Source organism: Coregonus clupeaformis, chromosome 19 (genome assembly GCF_020615455.1).
Source record: "Coregonus clupeaformis isolate EN_2021a chromosome 19, ASM2061545v1, whole genome shotgun sequence".
In the NCBI taxonomy this organism is placed as follows: Eukaryota; Metazoa; Chordata; class Actinopteri; order Salmoniformes; family Salmonidae; genus Coregonus; species Coregonus clupeaformis.
In genome coordinates, this window is record NC_059210.1 from 4300966 (window position 1) to 4318944 (window position 17979).

The following is a 17979-nucleotide window of genomic DNA, read 5'->3' on the forward strand; positions in this document are numbered from 1 at the left end:
ACTAACCCTGGTTCTGAATAGAACTGCAGGGTGTGGTGTGCACAGTTTTGAGATTCCTTCCAGCCCAGCACTAATACACAGGGCGTGTTTACTGTTATTTTAGCCCAGAGCTAACACACTTGACCATCAGTAGCGATGCGTGGGTACAATCACTGGGGAAGCCAAGCCGGGAAAAAAATGTTGTGATAATTGCGTTGTTCGCTCTATACCTTGTTAGTTCATATGCCACCGTGATATATAAACCTAAGGCCGAGACAATAAGAAGACAGTGGCAGAATAAATTCAACCTCACCTTTGTTTCATCACAAAACCGGAGAGCAACATCTGTCCGGTGGAGTTCACAAAGCATATTGCATGTAACAAACAGTTACATGACCTACAGCATTGTCAATGAAGTTAATGTTTCCAACATTTTGGGACTACTAAACAACTATTGACTTATAACACCGAAGAGTTACCACAAGTCGCAAAGAAAACAGGAACTTCCTCCACTATTCCAGCACCAGTTCAACTTCAACATTTCAACGTCATCAAATCACCTATGCTTAGTCTAATACAGTGACAACTAAAATATTCCAAAAATGATTTATTCCAATCAATGTAAGCTAAATATCATGTGGCTGTCCATGGTACTTGTGTGTGTGTGTGTGTGTATGTGCGCGTAAGTAGAAAAAAAACTTGTAGAGAAACGCCAATGCCATCCTCGCTTTCATATAATATAATAATAATGTTGCTGAAATGGTTTAAGACTGTCATACAGTACACAATTTTAGTTTTTGTTGGCCTAGGCTACCTGGCTAAAATGCTTGCTCCCTAGCCTAACTTCCTTTCATGGGCAATGATTAGCCAGCTAGTTAACATTAGCCTACTAAATCTAGCTACATATTGAACTTCCATCCTCTCAGGTCAGCGACACAATGTATGAATTTATGGTTGGATCAGAATTGCCATTTTAACCAGTATGGAGAATTAAGATAAACCACAAGTCCAAATCCATCCATGGCTAATTTAGGAAAGGGCCAACTTCAGCTAGCTAGCTAGCCACCGGAGGACAACAACGAGATGCAACAATTCAAGTTTTATGTCAGTGATGTTTGGCTTTTGACGTGATGTGATTGGTGTGAAGCCAAATCCAAACTGTCTTCCCTTGACACTTAATTTTTTTATTTATTTTTTGGTGCTCCCGGACCATTCACAGTTGACCTCACTCAGTTTAGCTCAACGCTGATTGGCTATTATTGTATATTTGTTTTATCAAGGGAGGCCAAATGCTCGCTGGCTTCCCTTGCATTCAATGCTACGGGCGGCAACAATATCATACTCTTTTTGACCAGACAGCATCAGACAGATGGCCTACAGAGACAGAGGGGTGCTGTTTTGCTTGCTCTGATGCTTTGTCCGGTAAGATACATTCAGCCTCTTGCGAATTGAAGGAAAATTATGAAACACAGAGAGACGAAAGATACATTATTTAATGCTATTTATTCTTTTGTCATTTTTGGAGGGAAACCTGGCTTCCCTTGGCATCCATACATACACACCACCGTTGACCTTATCAACTAATCTCCAACATTATGGTTAGCTGAATCAGGAGTGTGTTTGAAATTCACTGCTCGACTGAGGGACCTTACAGATAATTGTATGTGTGGGGTACAGAAATGCACATATGCAAATTATTATGTAACTTGTTAAGCACATTTTTACTCCTGAACTTATTTAGGCTTGCCATAACAAAGGGGTTGAATACTTATTAACTCAAGACATTTCAGCTTTTCATACCCCCTCTGCTGTTATTTTAGCCTCCTCTCCCACACAACCCTCCCCCTTTGTACTCAGGCCCACTGAAAGCCTACACCAACATACACCTACACAAGTACCCCATGACTCACTTCAGCAGTGAAATTATACCAGTATGAAGTACTGTTTTTGGCTTGCTCAATGAGTGATTCCTACTGATAACCAGACAAAAAAAAGACCATGATTTTAGGGATTTTCACTAAATGTAATCCATAGACTAGTCCTTTGGAGGAAGGATTGTTGACATACACTGAGTGTACAAAACATTACATTTACATTTACGTCATTTAGCAGACGCTCTTATCCAGAGCGACTTACAAATTGGTGCATTCACCTTATAGCCAGTGGGATAACCACTATACAATATATATAATTTTTTTTTTTTTTGGGGGGGGGTGGGGTTTCAGATGGGATAGGATTACTTTATCCTATCACAGGTATTCCTTAAAGAGGTGGGGTTTCAAGTGTCTCCGGAAGGTGGTGAGTGACTCCGCTGTCCTGGCGTCGTGAGGGAGCTTGTTCCACCATTGGGGTGCCAGAGCAGCGAAAAGTTTTGACTGGGCTGAGCGGGAACTGTGCTTCCGCAGAGGTAGAGGGGCCAGCAGGCCAGAGGTGGATGAACGCAATGCCCTCGTTTGGGTGTAGGGACTGACCAGAGCCTGAAGGTACGGAGGTGCCGTTCCCCTCACAGCTCCGTAGGCAAGCACCATGGTCTTGTAGCAGATGCGAGCTTCAACTGGAAGCCAGTGGAGTGTGCGGAGGAGCGGGGTGACATGAGAGAACTTGGGAAGGTTGAACACCAGACGGACTGCGGCATTCTGGATGAGTTGTAGGGGTTTAATGGCACAGGCAGGGAGCCCAGCCAACAGCGAGTTGCAGTAATCCAGACGGGAGATGACAAGTGCCTGGATTAGGACCTGTGCCGCTTCCTGTGTAAGGCAGGGTCGTACTCTCCGAATGTTGTAGAGCATGAACCTACAGGATCGGGTCACCGCCTTGATGTTAGCGGAGAACGACAGGGTGTTGTTCAGGGTCACACCAAGGCTCTTCGCACTCTGGGAGGAGGACACAACGGAGTTGTCAACCGTGATGGCGAGATCATGGAACGGGCAGTCCTTCCCCGGGAGGAAGAGCAGCGCCGTCTTGCCGAGGTTCAGCTTGAGGTGGTGATCCGTCATCCACACTGATATGTCTGCCAGACATGCAGAGATGCGATTCGCCACCTGGTTATCAGAAGGGGGAAAGGAGAAGATTAGTTGTGTGTCGTCTGCATACAGAGCCAAGTGACTTGGTGTATAGCGAGAATAGGAGAGGGCCTAGAACTGAGCCCTGGGGAACACCAGTGGTGAGAGCACGTGGTGCGGAGACAGATTCTCGCCACGCCACTTGGTAGGAGCGACCGGTCAGGTAGGACGCAATCCAAGAGTGAGCCGCGCCGGAGATGCCCAGCTTGGAGAGGGTGGAGAGGAGGATCTAATGTTTCACAGTATCAAAGGCAGCAGACAGGTCTAGAAGGACAAGAGCAGAGGAGAGAGAGTTAGCTTTAGCAGTGCGGAGAGCCTCCGTGACACAGAGAAGAGCAGTCTCAGTTGAATGACCAGTCTTGAAACCTGACTGGTTTGGATCAAGAAGGTCATTCTGAGTGAGATAGCAAGAGAGTTGGCTATGGACGGCACGCTCAAGAGTTTTGGAGAGAAAAGACACCTACATTAAGGACACCTGCTCTTTCCATGTGAAAGCTATGATCCCTTATTGATGTCACTTGTTAAATCCACTTCAATCAGTGTAGATGAAGGGGAGGAGACAGGTTAAAGAGGATTTTCAAGCCTTGAGACAATTGAAACATGGATTGTGTATGCGTGCCATTCAGAGGTTGAATGGGCAAGACAAAATATTTGTGCATTTTTGAACGGGGTATGGTAGTAGGTACCAGGCCAGGCGTACCTGTTTGTGTCAAGAACTGCAACACTACTGGGTTTTTCACGCTCAACAGTTTCCCGTGTGTATCAAGAATGGTCCACCACCCAAAGGACATCCAGCCAACTAGACACAACGATGGGAGTCAACATAGGCCAGCATCCCTGTGGAACGCTTTCAACACCTTGTAGAGTCCATGCCCAGACGAATTGAGTCTATTCTGGGTGCAAAAAGGCAGGGGGGTGCAACTCAATATTAGGAAGGTGTTCCTAATGTTTGGTATACTCGTGTATATTTGACATTTGTATCTGTACTGAACAAAAATATAAATGCAACATGTAAAGTGTTGGTCCCATGTTTCATGAGATCCCAGATATTTTCCATACGCACAAAAACGTTATTTCTCTCAAATGTTGTGCACAAATTTGTTTCCATCCCTGTTAGTGAGCATTTATCCTTTGCCAAGATAATCCATCCACCTGACAGGTGTGTCATATCAAGAAGCAGATCAAACAGCATGATCATTATACAGGTGCCTCCTTGTAATGGGGACAATAAAAGGCCACTCTAAAACGTGCAGTTTTGTCACACAACACAATGCCCCAGATGTTTCAAGTTTTGCGCAATTGCAATTGGCATGCTGACGGCAGGAATGTCCACGAGCTGTTGCCAGATAATTTAATGTTAATTTAAACTGCCTCCAATGTCGTTTTAGAGAATTTGGCAGTACGTCCAACCGGCCTCACTACCGCAGACCACGTGTAACCTTTGAAATTCTTGCAAGTTATATTTATATTTTTGTTCAGTGTAAAAGCATAATGAGAAATAATTTATTGAAGTTGGCATATTTGTGACAATTTCGCCTTAACCAGGACTCCTTTAAGACTCCATAGTGTTTCATATGTAGGTGCTACAAAGCAAACATTGGTGTCATATGAAGCTTTACCACTTGCTCTGTAATATGTGTAGTATTTAGATTAAAATGTATATATTTTTATGAATATTGAAAAATATAAACATGAATATTGAAAATATAAATTTTTTGATTTGGCTAATTGTTTGTGTTTTGTTCTACTTATACTCCTGTGTGTGTCTGTGCGTGCCAGCTTTTAACATTGCAAAATGTGTGTGTCCGTGTTTGTGTGTCCAGGATGCAGAGCCCGGACTGACCTTCCACTACTGGGGGCTGTTTGACGGCCATGCTGGCTCAGGGGCAGCGGTGGTGGCATCTAAGCTGCTCCAGCACCACATCGTAGAACACCTCCAAGAGGTACTGGATGTCCTGAGGAACCCGGCCCTGCTGGTCCCCATCATCCAGGGGGAAGAGCCCACCAACCACCACCTCACCCCCACCACCCACAGGGGCATCACCAGGGCCGCCTCACTGCGGGGGGCCGCAGGGGCTCCCGGCTCCCCCAGTCACCCCCCCCCCACCAGGTTTTTCACAGAGAAGAAGGTCCATCATGAGAGCCTGGTGATGGGAGCCATCGAGAACGCCTTCAAAGAGATGGTGAGTTCATTGCCATGTTCAGAAGGCAAACATTGTGGAATGTTGCAGATAGCAATGTCATGAATAGAGTTGATGTGATTCCCTGTTCTACATCTCAGAGACAGGCATGTTTGTTGTGTATGATCTATTTCTCTCTGAACGTTCCACTATGTTGTGCCCTGGTGAATTCAGCCCTTGTCTGAAAGAACATATTAACCATCATCCATTAATTACAACACATTCACTGTAAGAGACATCGCAGCGCTCCACTCATTCCCATCATTATCTGCTTAGTCGATAGGCATTGATCAGCGGCATCTTGTCAATTACATGTTTTTTTCTGATGATATGCAGTTGGCATACTGAGATCAACATCACAGTCCACTGGGCAGTGGGAATAGGACTAGTAAGCATTGTCTAAATGCAGCTTCCTTTTTTATTTCTAAGAATAACTGTCCGGTTGTTGTACATACTCTGCCTGTATGTCTGAAATAGGTTAATGTGTTATAACTCCAGGTTTGATTTGAATTAGCTCGATCTTTAGCTGTGTCTGCTTTCCTCAGCAGCTCCTTAGTACTGAGAGTTGAGTGGGCATTTAACAGCTGGCTGCCAGCGATAAGGCGACGTGTAGTGTAGCGTCGGCATATTGCCCCCCTCCCATTCTCTCTAATCCATTATCTGTGACTGTTCCTCTCAAATCAGCAGCATATGGTGCCAGTCAGTCCACAGCAGCATAGATATACTTTTTCCCTTCTAACCCACAGGCCAAAAATTGTTCAGTGCTGCACACCATCTGGTTGTCGTGCTGTAAGAGGATGTGTGGACTTAGACTTAGCTCACTGAGTGGCCCAGTGGTCAGACACACAGCCAATCAAAAGAGTGTGCTCTTGACAGGCTTTGGTCAATGAGGGGTCAGAAAGGTCATGGGTTATTAGCCTCATTGTTTAATCTTGTTATTGATGATTCTGGCTTTGGCTTCAAGATACATTTTGTCACTCGCTAAATGAGTCCGTTGTGTTTCCTATCTAGAGAGCTAAGAGAGAGTTCACCTCCTGGTGTCTAGTCCACTGATAAAATCAAAGTCTGAAATGCTGATCACTTAGAGTGCCAACTGCATTCTGGTCTCACGTGTTTCACACAATTTACAATAACTTGCATAACTTAAGACAAACCTGTGTACTGCAGCGGTAGCTGCTTCCTCTTCATCACCACTAGATGGCAGTGTGCAGTCATCCATTGAGTGAGTTAGTGTAATTTTCCAAGTCTAGTGTCACTGTCAACCCAAGCTATCAACTGTAATAATGCACTATTTCCCATGCACCTGTGCACATTTCAGACTGTGTTGATGTTTAACGATTGTGTTATAATGAATGTGTGATGTACAAGGATTTAAGATTAAACGTCTATATATAAATGCACAATTTCATCAAACAGCAGTACACTGTCATGCCGATACAGTTGAGTGTATGTCATGCACATTTTTGCCTTTGATCTAACAGCAGTCTGTTATAGAGAATGTCAAAAACCCTCACCATGATATTCCACAGTATATTCAGCTCATTCCTATACTTGATTTCATAATGTGATATAGCTGCTCTCTGCCTCTCTCGCTCTTCACTCTATTTCACAGGCACAAGGCAATCTGTATCCCTCTTCTCTCCCATAATTGTTTTGTTCCTCCTCCCTTCCCCTCATCCCCTCTGGCTCTTGTCTGGAGTTGAAGCTGCACTTTCCTGTCCCTTTGTTCCCCGTCTCTTCGTTAATCCCGCTTCTTATTTTTAATTAACCTTATTCTCAAATGAAATCCGTCAAACGATTTGGGTGATGGTGGTGCATATTTCACACTAGTTTACCCCTCTTTTATCTTATCTGGGATAACCACCAACCACTGGCTCTGATTCTAGTTCTCAGGCTGACATGAATCACCACCACGGGCCGTTTCTGGAGGAGGCTGCCAGAGCCTAATAAACACAGAGATGTGTAAACATCAAAAAGAAACGTGGCTCACGATGGCAACACTGTTTACATTGAGAAGCACAGAAATAACTGGGGAAGATCCGATATTCAGCCTAGTCTCCCACCCTGTAAAGACATGTACTGTATATACCCGACTAAAGCTGCAGTCAAATGGACCTGTAATAGGGCGCGAACCATAATCCTAACTGTTGTCTTGCATTGACCTATTTTAGTCATTTAGCAGATGAGAGCGATTGAAAGTGTACTGCACTGTTGAGGAGAGCTTGCAGTAAGCATTTCACTGTATCGTTTACACCCTGTATCCTGTGCATGTGACAAAGAAACCTTGATTAGATTTTATTACAGTTCATTCATCTTAAGGTAGCTAGGTGAGACAACTACATATCACAGTCATTTAAATCCTCATTAAATCAGCGCTAGTAAGACAAGACGAGACAAGTGCGAGTGTTAGTGCAAGGAAGGCAAGGGTGATTTTTTGGGGTGAGGTGGGGGGGGGTTTGGGGTGTAGCTAGTTGTTAATGCCGACATTTTCATTATTGAAGGCTTTCCTCCGTGCAGCCACGGGCGTTTGATAGCAGGAGAAATATATATATATATGCACTGCTACAGAGTCATAACTCACCCTGGGTGAAGGACACATTTTGTTCACCAAGTTCCCCCTCCCTAACACACACACGCATTCCTGAGCAATGTGTTTCTCCTCTAAGGCGACAGCAGTGGTGGGGGCAGGGTAGAGGGTGTCACTAGGGCCTGGTTACAGGAGAGTTACACACAAACACACACAGTTGTTTCATCAGATAGTTGATAGCCAACAGAAGAGCGCAAGGCAGAGTGGTCTAGCATGTGTAACCCCCCCCCCAAAGGACATCCAGCCAACTTGACACAACTGTGGGAAGCATTGGAGTCAACAAGGGCCAGCATCCCAGTGGAAAGCTTTCAACATCTTGTAGAGTCCCTGCCCTGACGAATTGAGGCTGTTCTGAGGGCAAAAGGGTGTGCAACTCAATATTAGGAAGGTGTTCCTAATGTTTTGTACACTCAGTGTATTTATGATGTGTTTGTTGTGTTGGGTTTTCAGGATGCCCAAATTGAGAGAGACAAGGCTGTGTTTAACGTCTCAGGAGGCTGTACCGCTCTGTGTGCACTCTTTTTACTCGGAAAGCTCTACATTGGAAATGCCGGGGACAGCAGGTGAGACACACAGACACACGTACACACTAAAATAAACACTCAACCAGTTTGAATAAACACAGATTGCTTTGCCCTTCAGAGCGATCATTATCCGAGGAGGAGAGGTCATCCCCATGTCTACAGAGTTCACACCTGAGTCAGAGAGGCAGCGCCTGCAGTTCCTGGTAAGAAGAGGAACTCAACAGACACTGTATCACAATGCAGGACCTCCCCTCCCTGTTCAGACATTCACTATGCTTAGCGTTCCTACCTGGTCTCTTTGCTGGTGTAATAACGCCCACAGTTCCTGGTAAGAGGAGGAACTCCACTACAACCCCCTGAATCACAGTGAACCTGGACTGTTCTCTGTCCCAGACCTGGGTTCAAATAGTATTTTAAATCATTTCAAATATTTTAGCTGGCCTTGATTGAGCCTGACTGGCACAATGGAACCAATAGACTGGTCAAAAAGTGCAAACCCCACTTATCTGGCACTCCAGGCAGAGCAGAGAAAACACTCAAAAGTATTTTAAAGATTTCAAATAGTATTTGAACCCAGGTCTGCTCTGTTCTTATTGAGCACAGCTTTCACTTATCAAAAGACATGACCCCTTACTCTCTCTGTTCAGAGACAGTTACTAAGCTTAACTATTCTGCCTGGTGTCTGGGCTGGTTTAATTGACTGTTTGATTGTCTTCCTATCCCTTGGGCATGCCAATCTCTTCTCTCTTCTCTTTCTATGTGAAGGCCTACATGCAGCCACACCTGTTAGGGGGAGAGTTTACACATCTGGAGTTCCCCAGACGAGTACAGAGGAAGGAGGTGGGGAAGAGAATGCTCTATAGGGACTTCACTATGTCTGGCTGGTGGGTATCCATCTATCTATCTGTTTGATTACTGGTAATCAAGTAATGACAGGCCTTGGTCCTCTCATTGGAATAAGTTACAGACAGGTGCTGCATTGAGCGATTCATCATACCCCTCCATTTTACCATAATCATGAGATCCATAATCATGAGATAATCAAGATTAGGCATCTTTGCAGGATTTGTGATTGAAACGTCACAATTTCACAAGCAACTACGCTCCGCTATTGAAATCATGTAATTTTTCCGCAATCATTTTGTCTATCTGAACCCCCCATTCTTATCAATGTACAGAGTGCCAGCTGATTGACAGGAAATGCTCTGATAGACCCAGACATTCTGTGTCATCTGTATGAATGACAGGGTCAGTTCAGCTCATCAGTGATCCCTGGACAGAACTAGGGCCAATCACAGCTCCACAGCGTCTTTGATTCACTCCATAGAGAACTGAGGAGCGCAAGAGAGGGACAGACCGAGAAAGCGGTGATTAAGGGGAGATTTATCAGTGCTGGCTCTTTCTCAATGCGGTTCTGTCTGTGTACTGTTTAGATGTGCCGATGTAGGACAGGGCAGTGCTGCTCATTGAGTCCAGAACTTGGAACAGAACTGATGTCTGATGTATTTTAAACAGATTCCTTTACAGTGAAGTGGGCCCTTCTCAGAACTGGACTCTAGTGTAGAGACAGATACACTTGGACTGCATTTGTATGTGTGTGTGTCAGAGACGTCATGCCCATAGAGGGCACAGGGACACGTGCCCCCTCAGAATTGTCCTCTAATACTACTAGCCATTTAGCAATTTTATGATGTTGGTTTTAGCTAGCCCAGAAACACTGTAGGTTGCCAATCTCCCAACCTCATAACTAGCTACCAAGAAGCCATTTCAGTCATTTCAGGCTATCAAGTTAGAGTAGCTAGCTTCTCTAACTACAGTATATTAGCTGGCATGCCTGCTGGCATGGTTGATCAACTTTAGAAAAGCAAGCAATAACTACAGTATGTACTGAATAAGACTCCCATTCCTTTCAGTCTTTAAAAAAATTCTAAAATCTCCAACTTATGGACAGGGGACCTATCCCCCACTCCGGACCACCCCCCCAGCCATTCTCACGCACTTTGTACCCACTCAGATTTTTGGGGTTCATGATGCCCCTAGTGTGTGCTGTGTATGTTCTGTCTGCATATTGTTTGTGTGCCACACGCCGGGTTCCATCAGAGGGATGTGTAATCAAGGCCATGGTCTAATAAAGGAATACAGCACTCTCTCTCTCTCTCGCACGCTCTCTCTCTCTCTCTCTCTCTCTCTCTCTCTCTCTCTCTCTCTCTCTCTCTCTCTCTCTCTCGCACGCTCTCTCTCTCTCTCTCTCTCTCTCTCTCTCTCTCTCTCTCTCATGCCTAGTTGGCAGTGAACTGACAGTGCAGATGGGGGGTTGTTAAGGATGGGAGGCGGTGGTGTTTTAGGGCCGTGTTCAATTGATGGATGTTTAGCAGCGTGCATGTTCAAATGCCCCAGCAGCCAGGTAGGCACAGCAGTAGAGGGAGGGAGGGAGAGAGGGAAGGAGCGAGAGGGTGAGATGGAGGCAGAGAAGCCAGAGTATGGAGGCTGGGCTGGGCTAGGCTGGGCTGGGTGGAGAATGGGAAGTAGTGATTCAAAGGAGAGGTAATTATTTTAGGTAATATGGTACACTTATCATAATTCAGATGTAATCCAGAGAGGTTAGAAAAATTATCTAGATCCTCTATGAGGCTGTGCAGGGATCAAAATTGTGGATTTAAAAGAAAACATGAATCGTCAGCATATAATGACACCTTAGTTTTTAAGCCCTGAATTTCTAGCCCCTTGATATTATTGTTGGATCTGATTTTAATAGCTAACAGTTCGATGGCCATTTTAATACTTTCTGAGAATTAGCCATTATTTACTATTTTACACCTGGGGTTACATTGTATAAGAGATTCTCCAAAATGTTAAATATTCCAGGCATTTATATATAAATTCCAATCGTACTTCATCAAAAGCCTTTTCGAAGTCAGCTATGAATACCAGGCCTGGTTTCCAGGTTTTTTATAGTGTTTTATTGTTTCAAGTACTTGTCTAATTATCTCCAATGTATCGTCCATTTAAAAAACCTATCAGATTAGGATGAATAATATCCGACAACACTGAAGTAAGTGTAAGCGGCCTCCAGTTTTTTTATGGACTGGATCTTTATATTTACCACCTGGGTCCTGTTTCAGTAGTAGTGAAATCAAACCACCTTGCTGAGTACCTGATAGTATAAAATGTTAATAGGAGTGGTTAAAACATGCTAATAGTGGATCTTTGAGTAGATCAAAAAAGGGTTTCATATACCTCAACTGGTATGCCATCCAGCCCTGGAGTTGTCCCTGGCCTAAAGGCTTTAATTGCATCAAGAAGTTCCTCCTCTGCAATTTGGACCTCACAGAAGTCTTTCTGTACAGCTGTTAATTTTACACTATTAAAATTAAAAATCCTTACAGTTACCTTCAGTTAGTGGAAATGGAGGAGACTGAAAAGAGAACATATGCTTAAAGTACTTTGCTTCCTCTTTCAAAATATAATTTGGTGAATCATGGATGACTCCGTCATTTGTAAGTTTCTGTAAATTATTTTTGGTAGCTATGTTGAAGATTCAAAAAGAATTTGGTGCATTTTTCAACTTTTTCCATTCGATTGGCTTGATTTTTTATAATAGATTATACTTGATTGTTCCCGAATAAGTTCCTTCATTTTTTTTTCTTTTTCCTCTGTTATTCTGTGCCTCTATGTTACAGTTTTTATTGCTATCCATCTGTATCGTTATTTCTTCATATTAACAAAGAACATTTTGACTGAAATAGTTTGTGTTTTAAAGATGAGTATTGAATTGCATGACCTCTAAAGGTCAATTTTTTAAAAACTGTCCCATACAATAAGTGGAACTGCTCTACCTATGTTATGCAGGAAAAAGTCACTTATAAAATCCTTTCGCTTGGTTAAAACTTGTTGTCATCCAGTAGGCTTTGATTACATTTCCAATATCCTCACCCAGGTGGAAATTCTGTAAGAGTAATGTGGATACCAATTATTTGATGGTCCGACCGCATTCCGCCCCCTATCAAAACTTGTTTTACTTTTGTTACCAGCGCAAATATACAAGAAATTAATCAAGACGACTAGCTTGATTAAGCCTCCTCCATGTACACTATATATACAAAAGTATGTGGACAGCCCATCAAATTAGTGGATTCGGCTATTTCAGCCACACCTGTTGTTGACAGTTGTATAAAATCGAGCACCCAGCCATGCAATCTCCATAGACGTGGCACCGTCATAGGATACCACCTTTCCAACAAGTCAGTTTGTCAAATTTCTGCCCTGCTAGAGCTGCCCCGGTCAACTGTAAGTGCTGCTGTTGTGAATTGGTAATGTCTAGGAGCAACAACGGCTCAGCCGCGAAGTGGTAAGCCACACAAGCTCACAGAACGGGACTGCTGAAGCGAGTAGCGCATAAAAATCGTCTGTCCCTGGTTGCAACACTCACTACCGAGTTCCAAACTGCCTCTGGAAGCAACATCAGCACAAGAACTGTTCGTCGGGAGCTTCATGAAATGGGTTTCCATGGCCAAGCAGCCGCACACAAGCCTAAGATCACCATGCGCAATGCCAAGCGTCAGCTGGAGTGGCGTAAAACTTGCGGCCATTGGACCCTGGACTGATGAATCACGCTTCACCATCTAGCAGTCCGACGGAGGAATCTGGGTTTGGTGGATGCCAGGAGAAAGCTACCTGCCCCAATGAATAGTGCCAACTGTAAAGTTTGGTGCAGGAGGAATAATGGCCTGGGGCTGTTTTTCATGGTTTGGGCTAGGCTCCTTAGTTCCAATGAAGGAAAATCTTAACGCTACAGCATACAATGACATTCTAGACAATTCTGTGCTTCCAACTTTGTGGCAACAATTTGAGGAAGGCCCTTTCCTGTTTCAGCATGACAATGTCCCTGTGCACAAAGCGAGGTCCATACAGAAATTGTTTGTTGAGATCGGTGTGGAAGAACTTGACTGGTCTGCACAGAGCCCTGACCTCAACCCCATCGAACACCTTTGATTTGAATTGGAACGCCGACAGCGAGCCAGGCCTAATCGCCCAACATCAGCGCCCGACCTCACTAATGCTCTTGTGGCTGAATGGAAGCAAGTCCCTGCAGCAATGTTCCAACATCTAGTGGAAAGCCTTCCCAGAAGAGTGGAGGTGTTTATAGCCGCAAAGGGGGGGACCAACTGCATATTAATGCCCATGATTTTGGAATAAGATGTTCGATGAGCATATGTTCACATACTTTTGGTAATGTATTGTATATCTCACTAAGTCTGGATTTGTAAGCCTCCATATATCCACTAGTTCTAATGTGTCCATGATATTCGTAATTTCCCTAAGTGCATGAGGGTGATAGTTTGTAGTGTGATTTCCTTTACAATCCATTGGGGTACTTAAAACTGAATTATAATCTATCACCATAATAATAGTAATTTGTTGCTTGTAAGCACGATAGATTAGTATATATCATTTCGTGTGGATCATCATTATTTGGACCATATAGATTAATTAGCCAAATATGTTTATCGTCCAATGGCATATTTAAAATTATCCACCTTCCTTTCGGATCTGTTTGGACAGTTTGCAAATTCGGCTCGAAATTGTTATTAATTAATATCATCACCCCTTTTGAGTTTCTTTGCCCATTATAGAAATATATTTCTGTAATTGTAGAGTGAATTTCCTTTAAACAATAGATATTATTTTAGCCAAGTAAAGACTGATAGTCTTTTTTTATAATCTGCTAAGCCATTACAATTATAACTACCTATACTTATTTCACCACTTACCATATGAGATACAAGTTTCAATTATACTTACCATAATATATGCCTGTAAACCTACTACCAAAAAGTACCATGTTGATCAAGCTGCTAGACACATTTACATTTACATTTACAGACACCTAGAAGGGGGTGTTGTCCCTGATACTATCATACCACCCCCATACCCGTAACGGGCCTTTAGCGTCCTAAAACACACCTTCAACCGCCGATTGGCGTGGCCCGGGTAAGAAATCGTGTGTGTGTGGTTAGGATGCTGAGCACGTGGAGCTAATGTCTCTGTCACCCCTCTGCACTGAGCAGTGGACCTGCCCGATCATAAGAGATGACATCACTGCACTCCTGCCCATCTCTCATCATCAGCAGAGCAGAGAGGATACAGACAAGAAGCTAGCAGCTACACCCACCACCTCTCCTCCCCTCCCTCAGTCACATACCACACTGTGGTGGTCGTAAATAGACCTCATATGATTAAAACAATAGTCTACATTAACTAACAATAAATCCACACTGGTATATGCTCCCAGGGGTAGGTTAATCAGACAACGTTTTGACGCCAAACTGGGTCTTCGTCAGGAAGCCTGTGAATGTCTGGTGCTGTTTGCAGCAACCAAGTGTTGTCCCAGAGGTGTGAGTGGGAGCAGATATTATAGCAGGATTCATGTGTGTATGTCACGCTGTCACAAATGCTTTATCTCCAGCAAGCTCAGAGACGGGGAGTTCACGCAAAACTTCACTGGGTGTCTGTTATTTTCAACCTCTCCCTGACCCGTTCTGTAATGTTTTAAGCAGACCTCCATAGTCCCTGTGCCACAGAACGCCAAGGTAACCTGTCTAAATGACTATCGCTGCGCAGCACTCACATCTGTAGCCATGAGATGCTTTTGAAAGGATGGTCATGGCTCACATCAACACCATCATCCCAGACACCCCGGACCCACTCCAATTCGCATACAGCCCCAACAGATCTACAGATGACGCAATCTTTATTGCACTCCACACTGCCCTTTCCCACCTGGACAAAGGGAACATCTATGTGAAAATGTTGTTAATTGACTACAGCTCAGCATTCAACACCATAGTGTCCTCCAAGCTCATCACTAAGCTAAGGACCCTGGGACTGAACACCTCCCTCTGCAACTGGATCCTGGACGTCCTGACGGGCCGCCCCCAGGTGGTGAGGGTAGGCAAAAACACATCCGCCACGCTGACCCTCAACACGGAGGCCCCTCAGGGGTGCGTGCTTAGCCTATAGGTAGGAATGGCACACTTTGCATGTTTTACATTAGAGAAGCTTCCATTAAAGAAAGCCCTCTGTGTTCTATTGGATAGATAGCTCTCAACCCATGGTTTTGGTAGAGGATGTAAAGCCATAACACATACATACGTTTTACCAATAACAGATTATGGTCAAGAACATCAAATGCTGCACTAAAGTCTAACAATACAGCTCCCACAATATTCTTATCAATTTGTTTCAGCCAATTATCAGTCATTTGTTTCAGTGCAGTACATGTTGAGTGCCCTTCTCTATAATTATGCTGAAAGTCTTGTTTAATTTGTTCACAAATAAATAGCATTGTATCTGGTCAAACGTTTTTGTTTTTTTTGTTTGCTAAGAGCCGGCAGCAAGCTGATTGGTCGGTTGTTAGAACCAGTAAAGAGCACTTTACCGTTCTTGGGTAGCGGAATGACTTTCGCTTCCCTCCTGGTCTGAGGACAATCACTTTTCTCCAGGCTCAGATTAAAGATATGACAAACAGGAGTGGCAATAGAGTCCGCTACCATCCTCAGTAGTTTTCCATCTAAATTGTCAATACCATGTGGTTTCTCTTTATTGATGGAGAACAATAGTTTTTCCACTTCTCCCACACTAATTGTACAAAATTCTAAATTACAGTGTTTCTTTAATTATTAGGTATTTTATGCAGGTAAAATGATGAATGAAATGTTGGAATGAAAATAACCCTACAGTATGATACTATTATAGTGATTGTCTATTCTAGTTTTAGTTCAGCAGCGTCATAAACAACCGTATTTCAGTGCACAGCCTTACACGCAGAGTTCATGCAATGCCAAATGGATGGATGGATAACCTGGCCTCAGCTCTACCTCTGCAGAAAGTGCTGAGTGTGTGTGACCTGCTGGCTTAGAGTGGAAACATATGGTCTCCCCGAGTGGAACCTGTAATCTAAAAACCATTCCAGTCCTGTCTAACCCTCTTCTCTCTACACCAGCACAGCTGAAATGAATCCGACAAGGTATGCATGGACTGCTTCTATTACCAAGCCGGTGTTTTTCACATTCACACGCAGGTGTGAATTTGGAGTAGGAAACCCAGAATCATTTTAGTCAGTATAATGGTGTGTGATTTGTGGCAATCGGGTGGTTATTTTCGATATGGTCATAACTACTGCTAAGCAAGGAAAGTGGAAGGTTTACATTGAAAAATAATGGGCAGTAAGCATTGTGTTCATGACTCACGAGTACATTGGAGACAAGTATGGACTTTTAACATTTAATGTACTATAGATACCCAGATTCAAATGGAATGCGGATGTTGGGACCTTTCCGTAGCACGTGTGTAATATTTTCCAGTCTGATCTCTTGTAATGCATCTTCATAGACTCCCACATACAATTGAATTACACATGAGTTGAGGTAGTTTAAACACCGCTTTGAGAATATGGGGGAATATACAGGGGGGAAACATCAATCAATCACCCCTCCCTATACACACACCACACACCAAAACAATCTAAAACAGTAACATCTCATACATTCATTGGCATTTACCATTTTGTCACAGCTAGAAAAATATGCAAGTTCTCTATCTGTCTCTCCTTTTCTGTATTGTCTGGGTGTGTTTTTTTTCTTACTCCTTTCTTCCTATCCCTGTCTCCTCACTCGTCTAGGCTGCAGGCCCTGAGGGAGGCTATGAGGCGGTGTATCTCCACTGCATACGAACCTCTGCCTGCCTGGCTGCCATAAAACACAAAAAAACATAAGTATTCTCTCCTCTCCTGTGTGCAGGGCATATAAAACCATTGAGGATGACGACCTGAAGTTTCCCCTAATCTATGGCGAAGGGAAGAAGGTAAGACTGCTCTCACCCGTCCGCCCCGGCCCCAGCCGCCCGTGAGCCTGCCTGTTAACAGGGCTACTCCCACAGCCTTGTTTTGCTGAGCTGTAATCAAAGCTCCACCAGGGCACCATTAGTCAGCCCAGTGTCACTCTGTGGAGGAGGGAGCAGTCTTTGTCTGCAGGAAGGCTCACAATGGTGGCATTCCAGACCATCTTTATAACAGTTGCACTGAACACACAATAAGATTGCTAGCCTATATCATGTTAATGGGGTTCCTGAGATGCCAAGCCAAAGTCTGGTTATCAGCGTATGCTACCCTGCATGTTAGGGCCTATGCCCCTCATCTGACATGCAGGCAGTAGTCAGTTAGATGAGGACCAGGCAGATGTCACCCAAGTGCGGTCTGTTACCACACCACAGTAAGCCTCCTATCACAGTCATCTGTGCCCACGACGTCAAGTGCCGGCCGAGCCGAGTCCCTCCTTTGAAGTGAGGGGGAGAGCGATATAGAGTGATAGAAGGGAGGGGAGAGGATTGGGTTGTGCTGGAGAGAAGCGCCACCGCACTTCAAAGCCCGGCACAGCCTGTCGGGGCCGTACGTACCCTCAACAATTAATTAATTAATCCCAGGATGTTTCTCCTCCGCTCAAGGAGCTTTATCTCTGTCTTTCCCCCTTAGACTCTCCCTCTCTCTTTCTCCTCCTCTCTCTCTCTCATCTCGCTCTCGTTGCGGCATCTGCACTGCATACTGATCCCAGTTCATCCCAACTGACTGTACGACTGCCTCCTCTCTCTCC

The 17979-nt window shown here is 44.2% G+C and overlaps 1 protein-coding gene across 1 annotated transcript in view; it reads left to right on the plus strand.

The window, feature by feature from the left end:
* Positions 1 to 17979, plus strand: part of LOC121531718 (protein phosphatase 1H-like) — a 44844-nt gene that overhangs the window by 14071 nt on the left and 12794 nt on the right. Inside the window, exons 3-7 of the mRNA XM_041837118.1 lie at positions 4865 to 5224; positions 8259 to 8371; positions 8451 to 8535; positions 9098 to 9216; positions 17131 to 17194. Of these exons, the coding sequence (XP_041693052.1) occupies positions 4865 to 5224; positions 8259 to 8371; positions 8451 to 8535; positions 9098 to 9216; positions 17131 to 17194 (741 nt within the window). The remainder of the gene's footprint in view (positions 1 to 4864; positions 5225 to 8258; positions 8372 to 8450; positions 8536 to 9097; positions 9217 to 17130; positions 17195 to 17979) is intronic.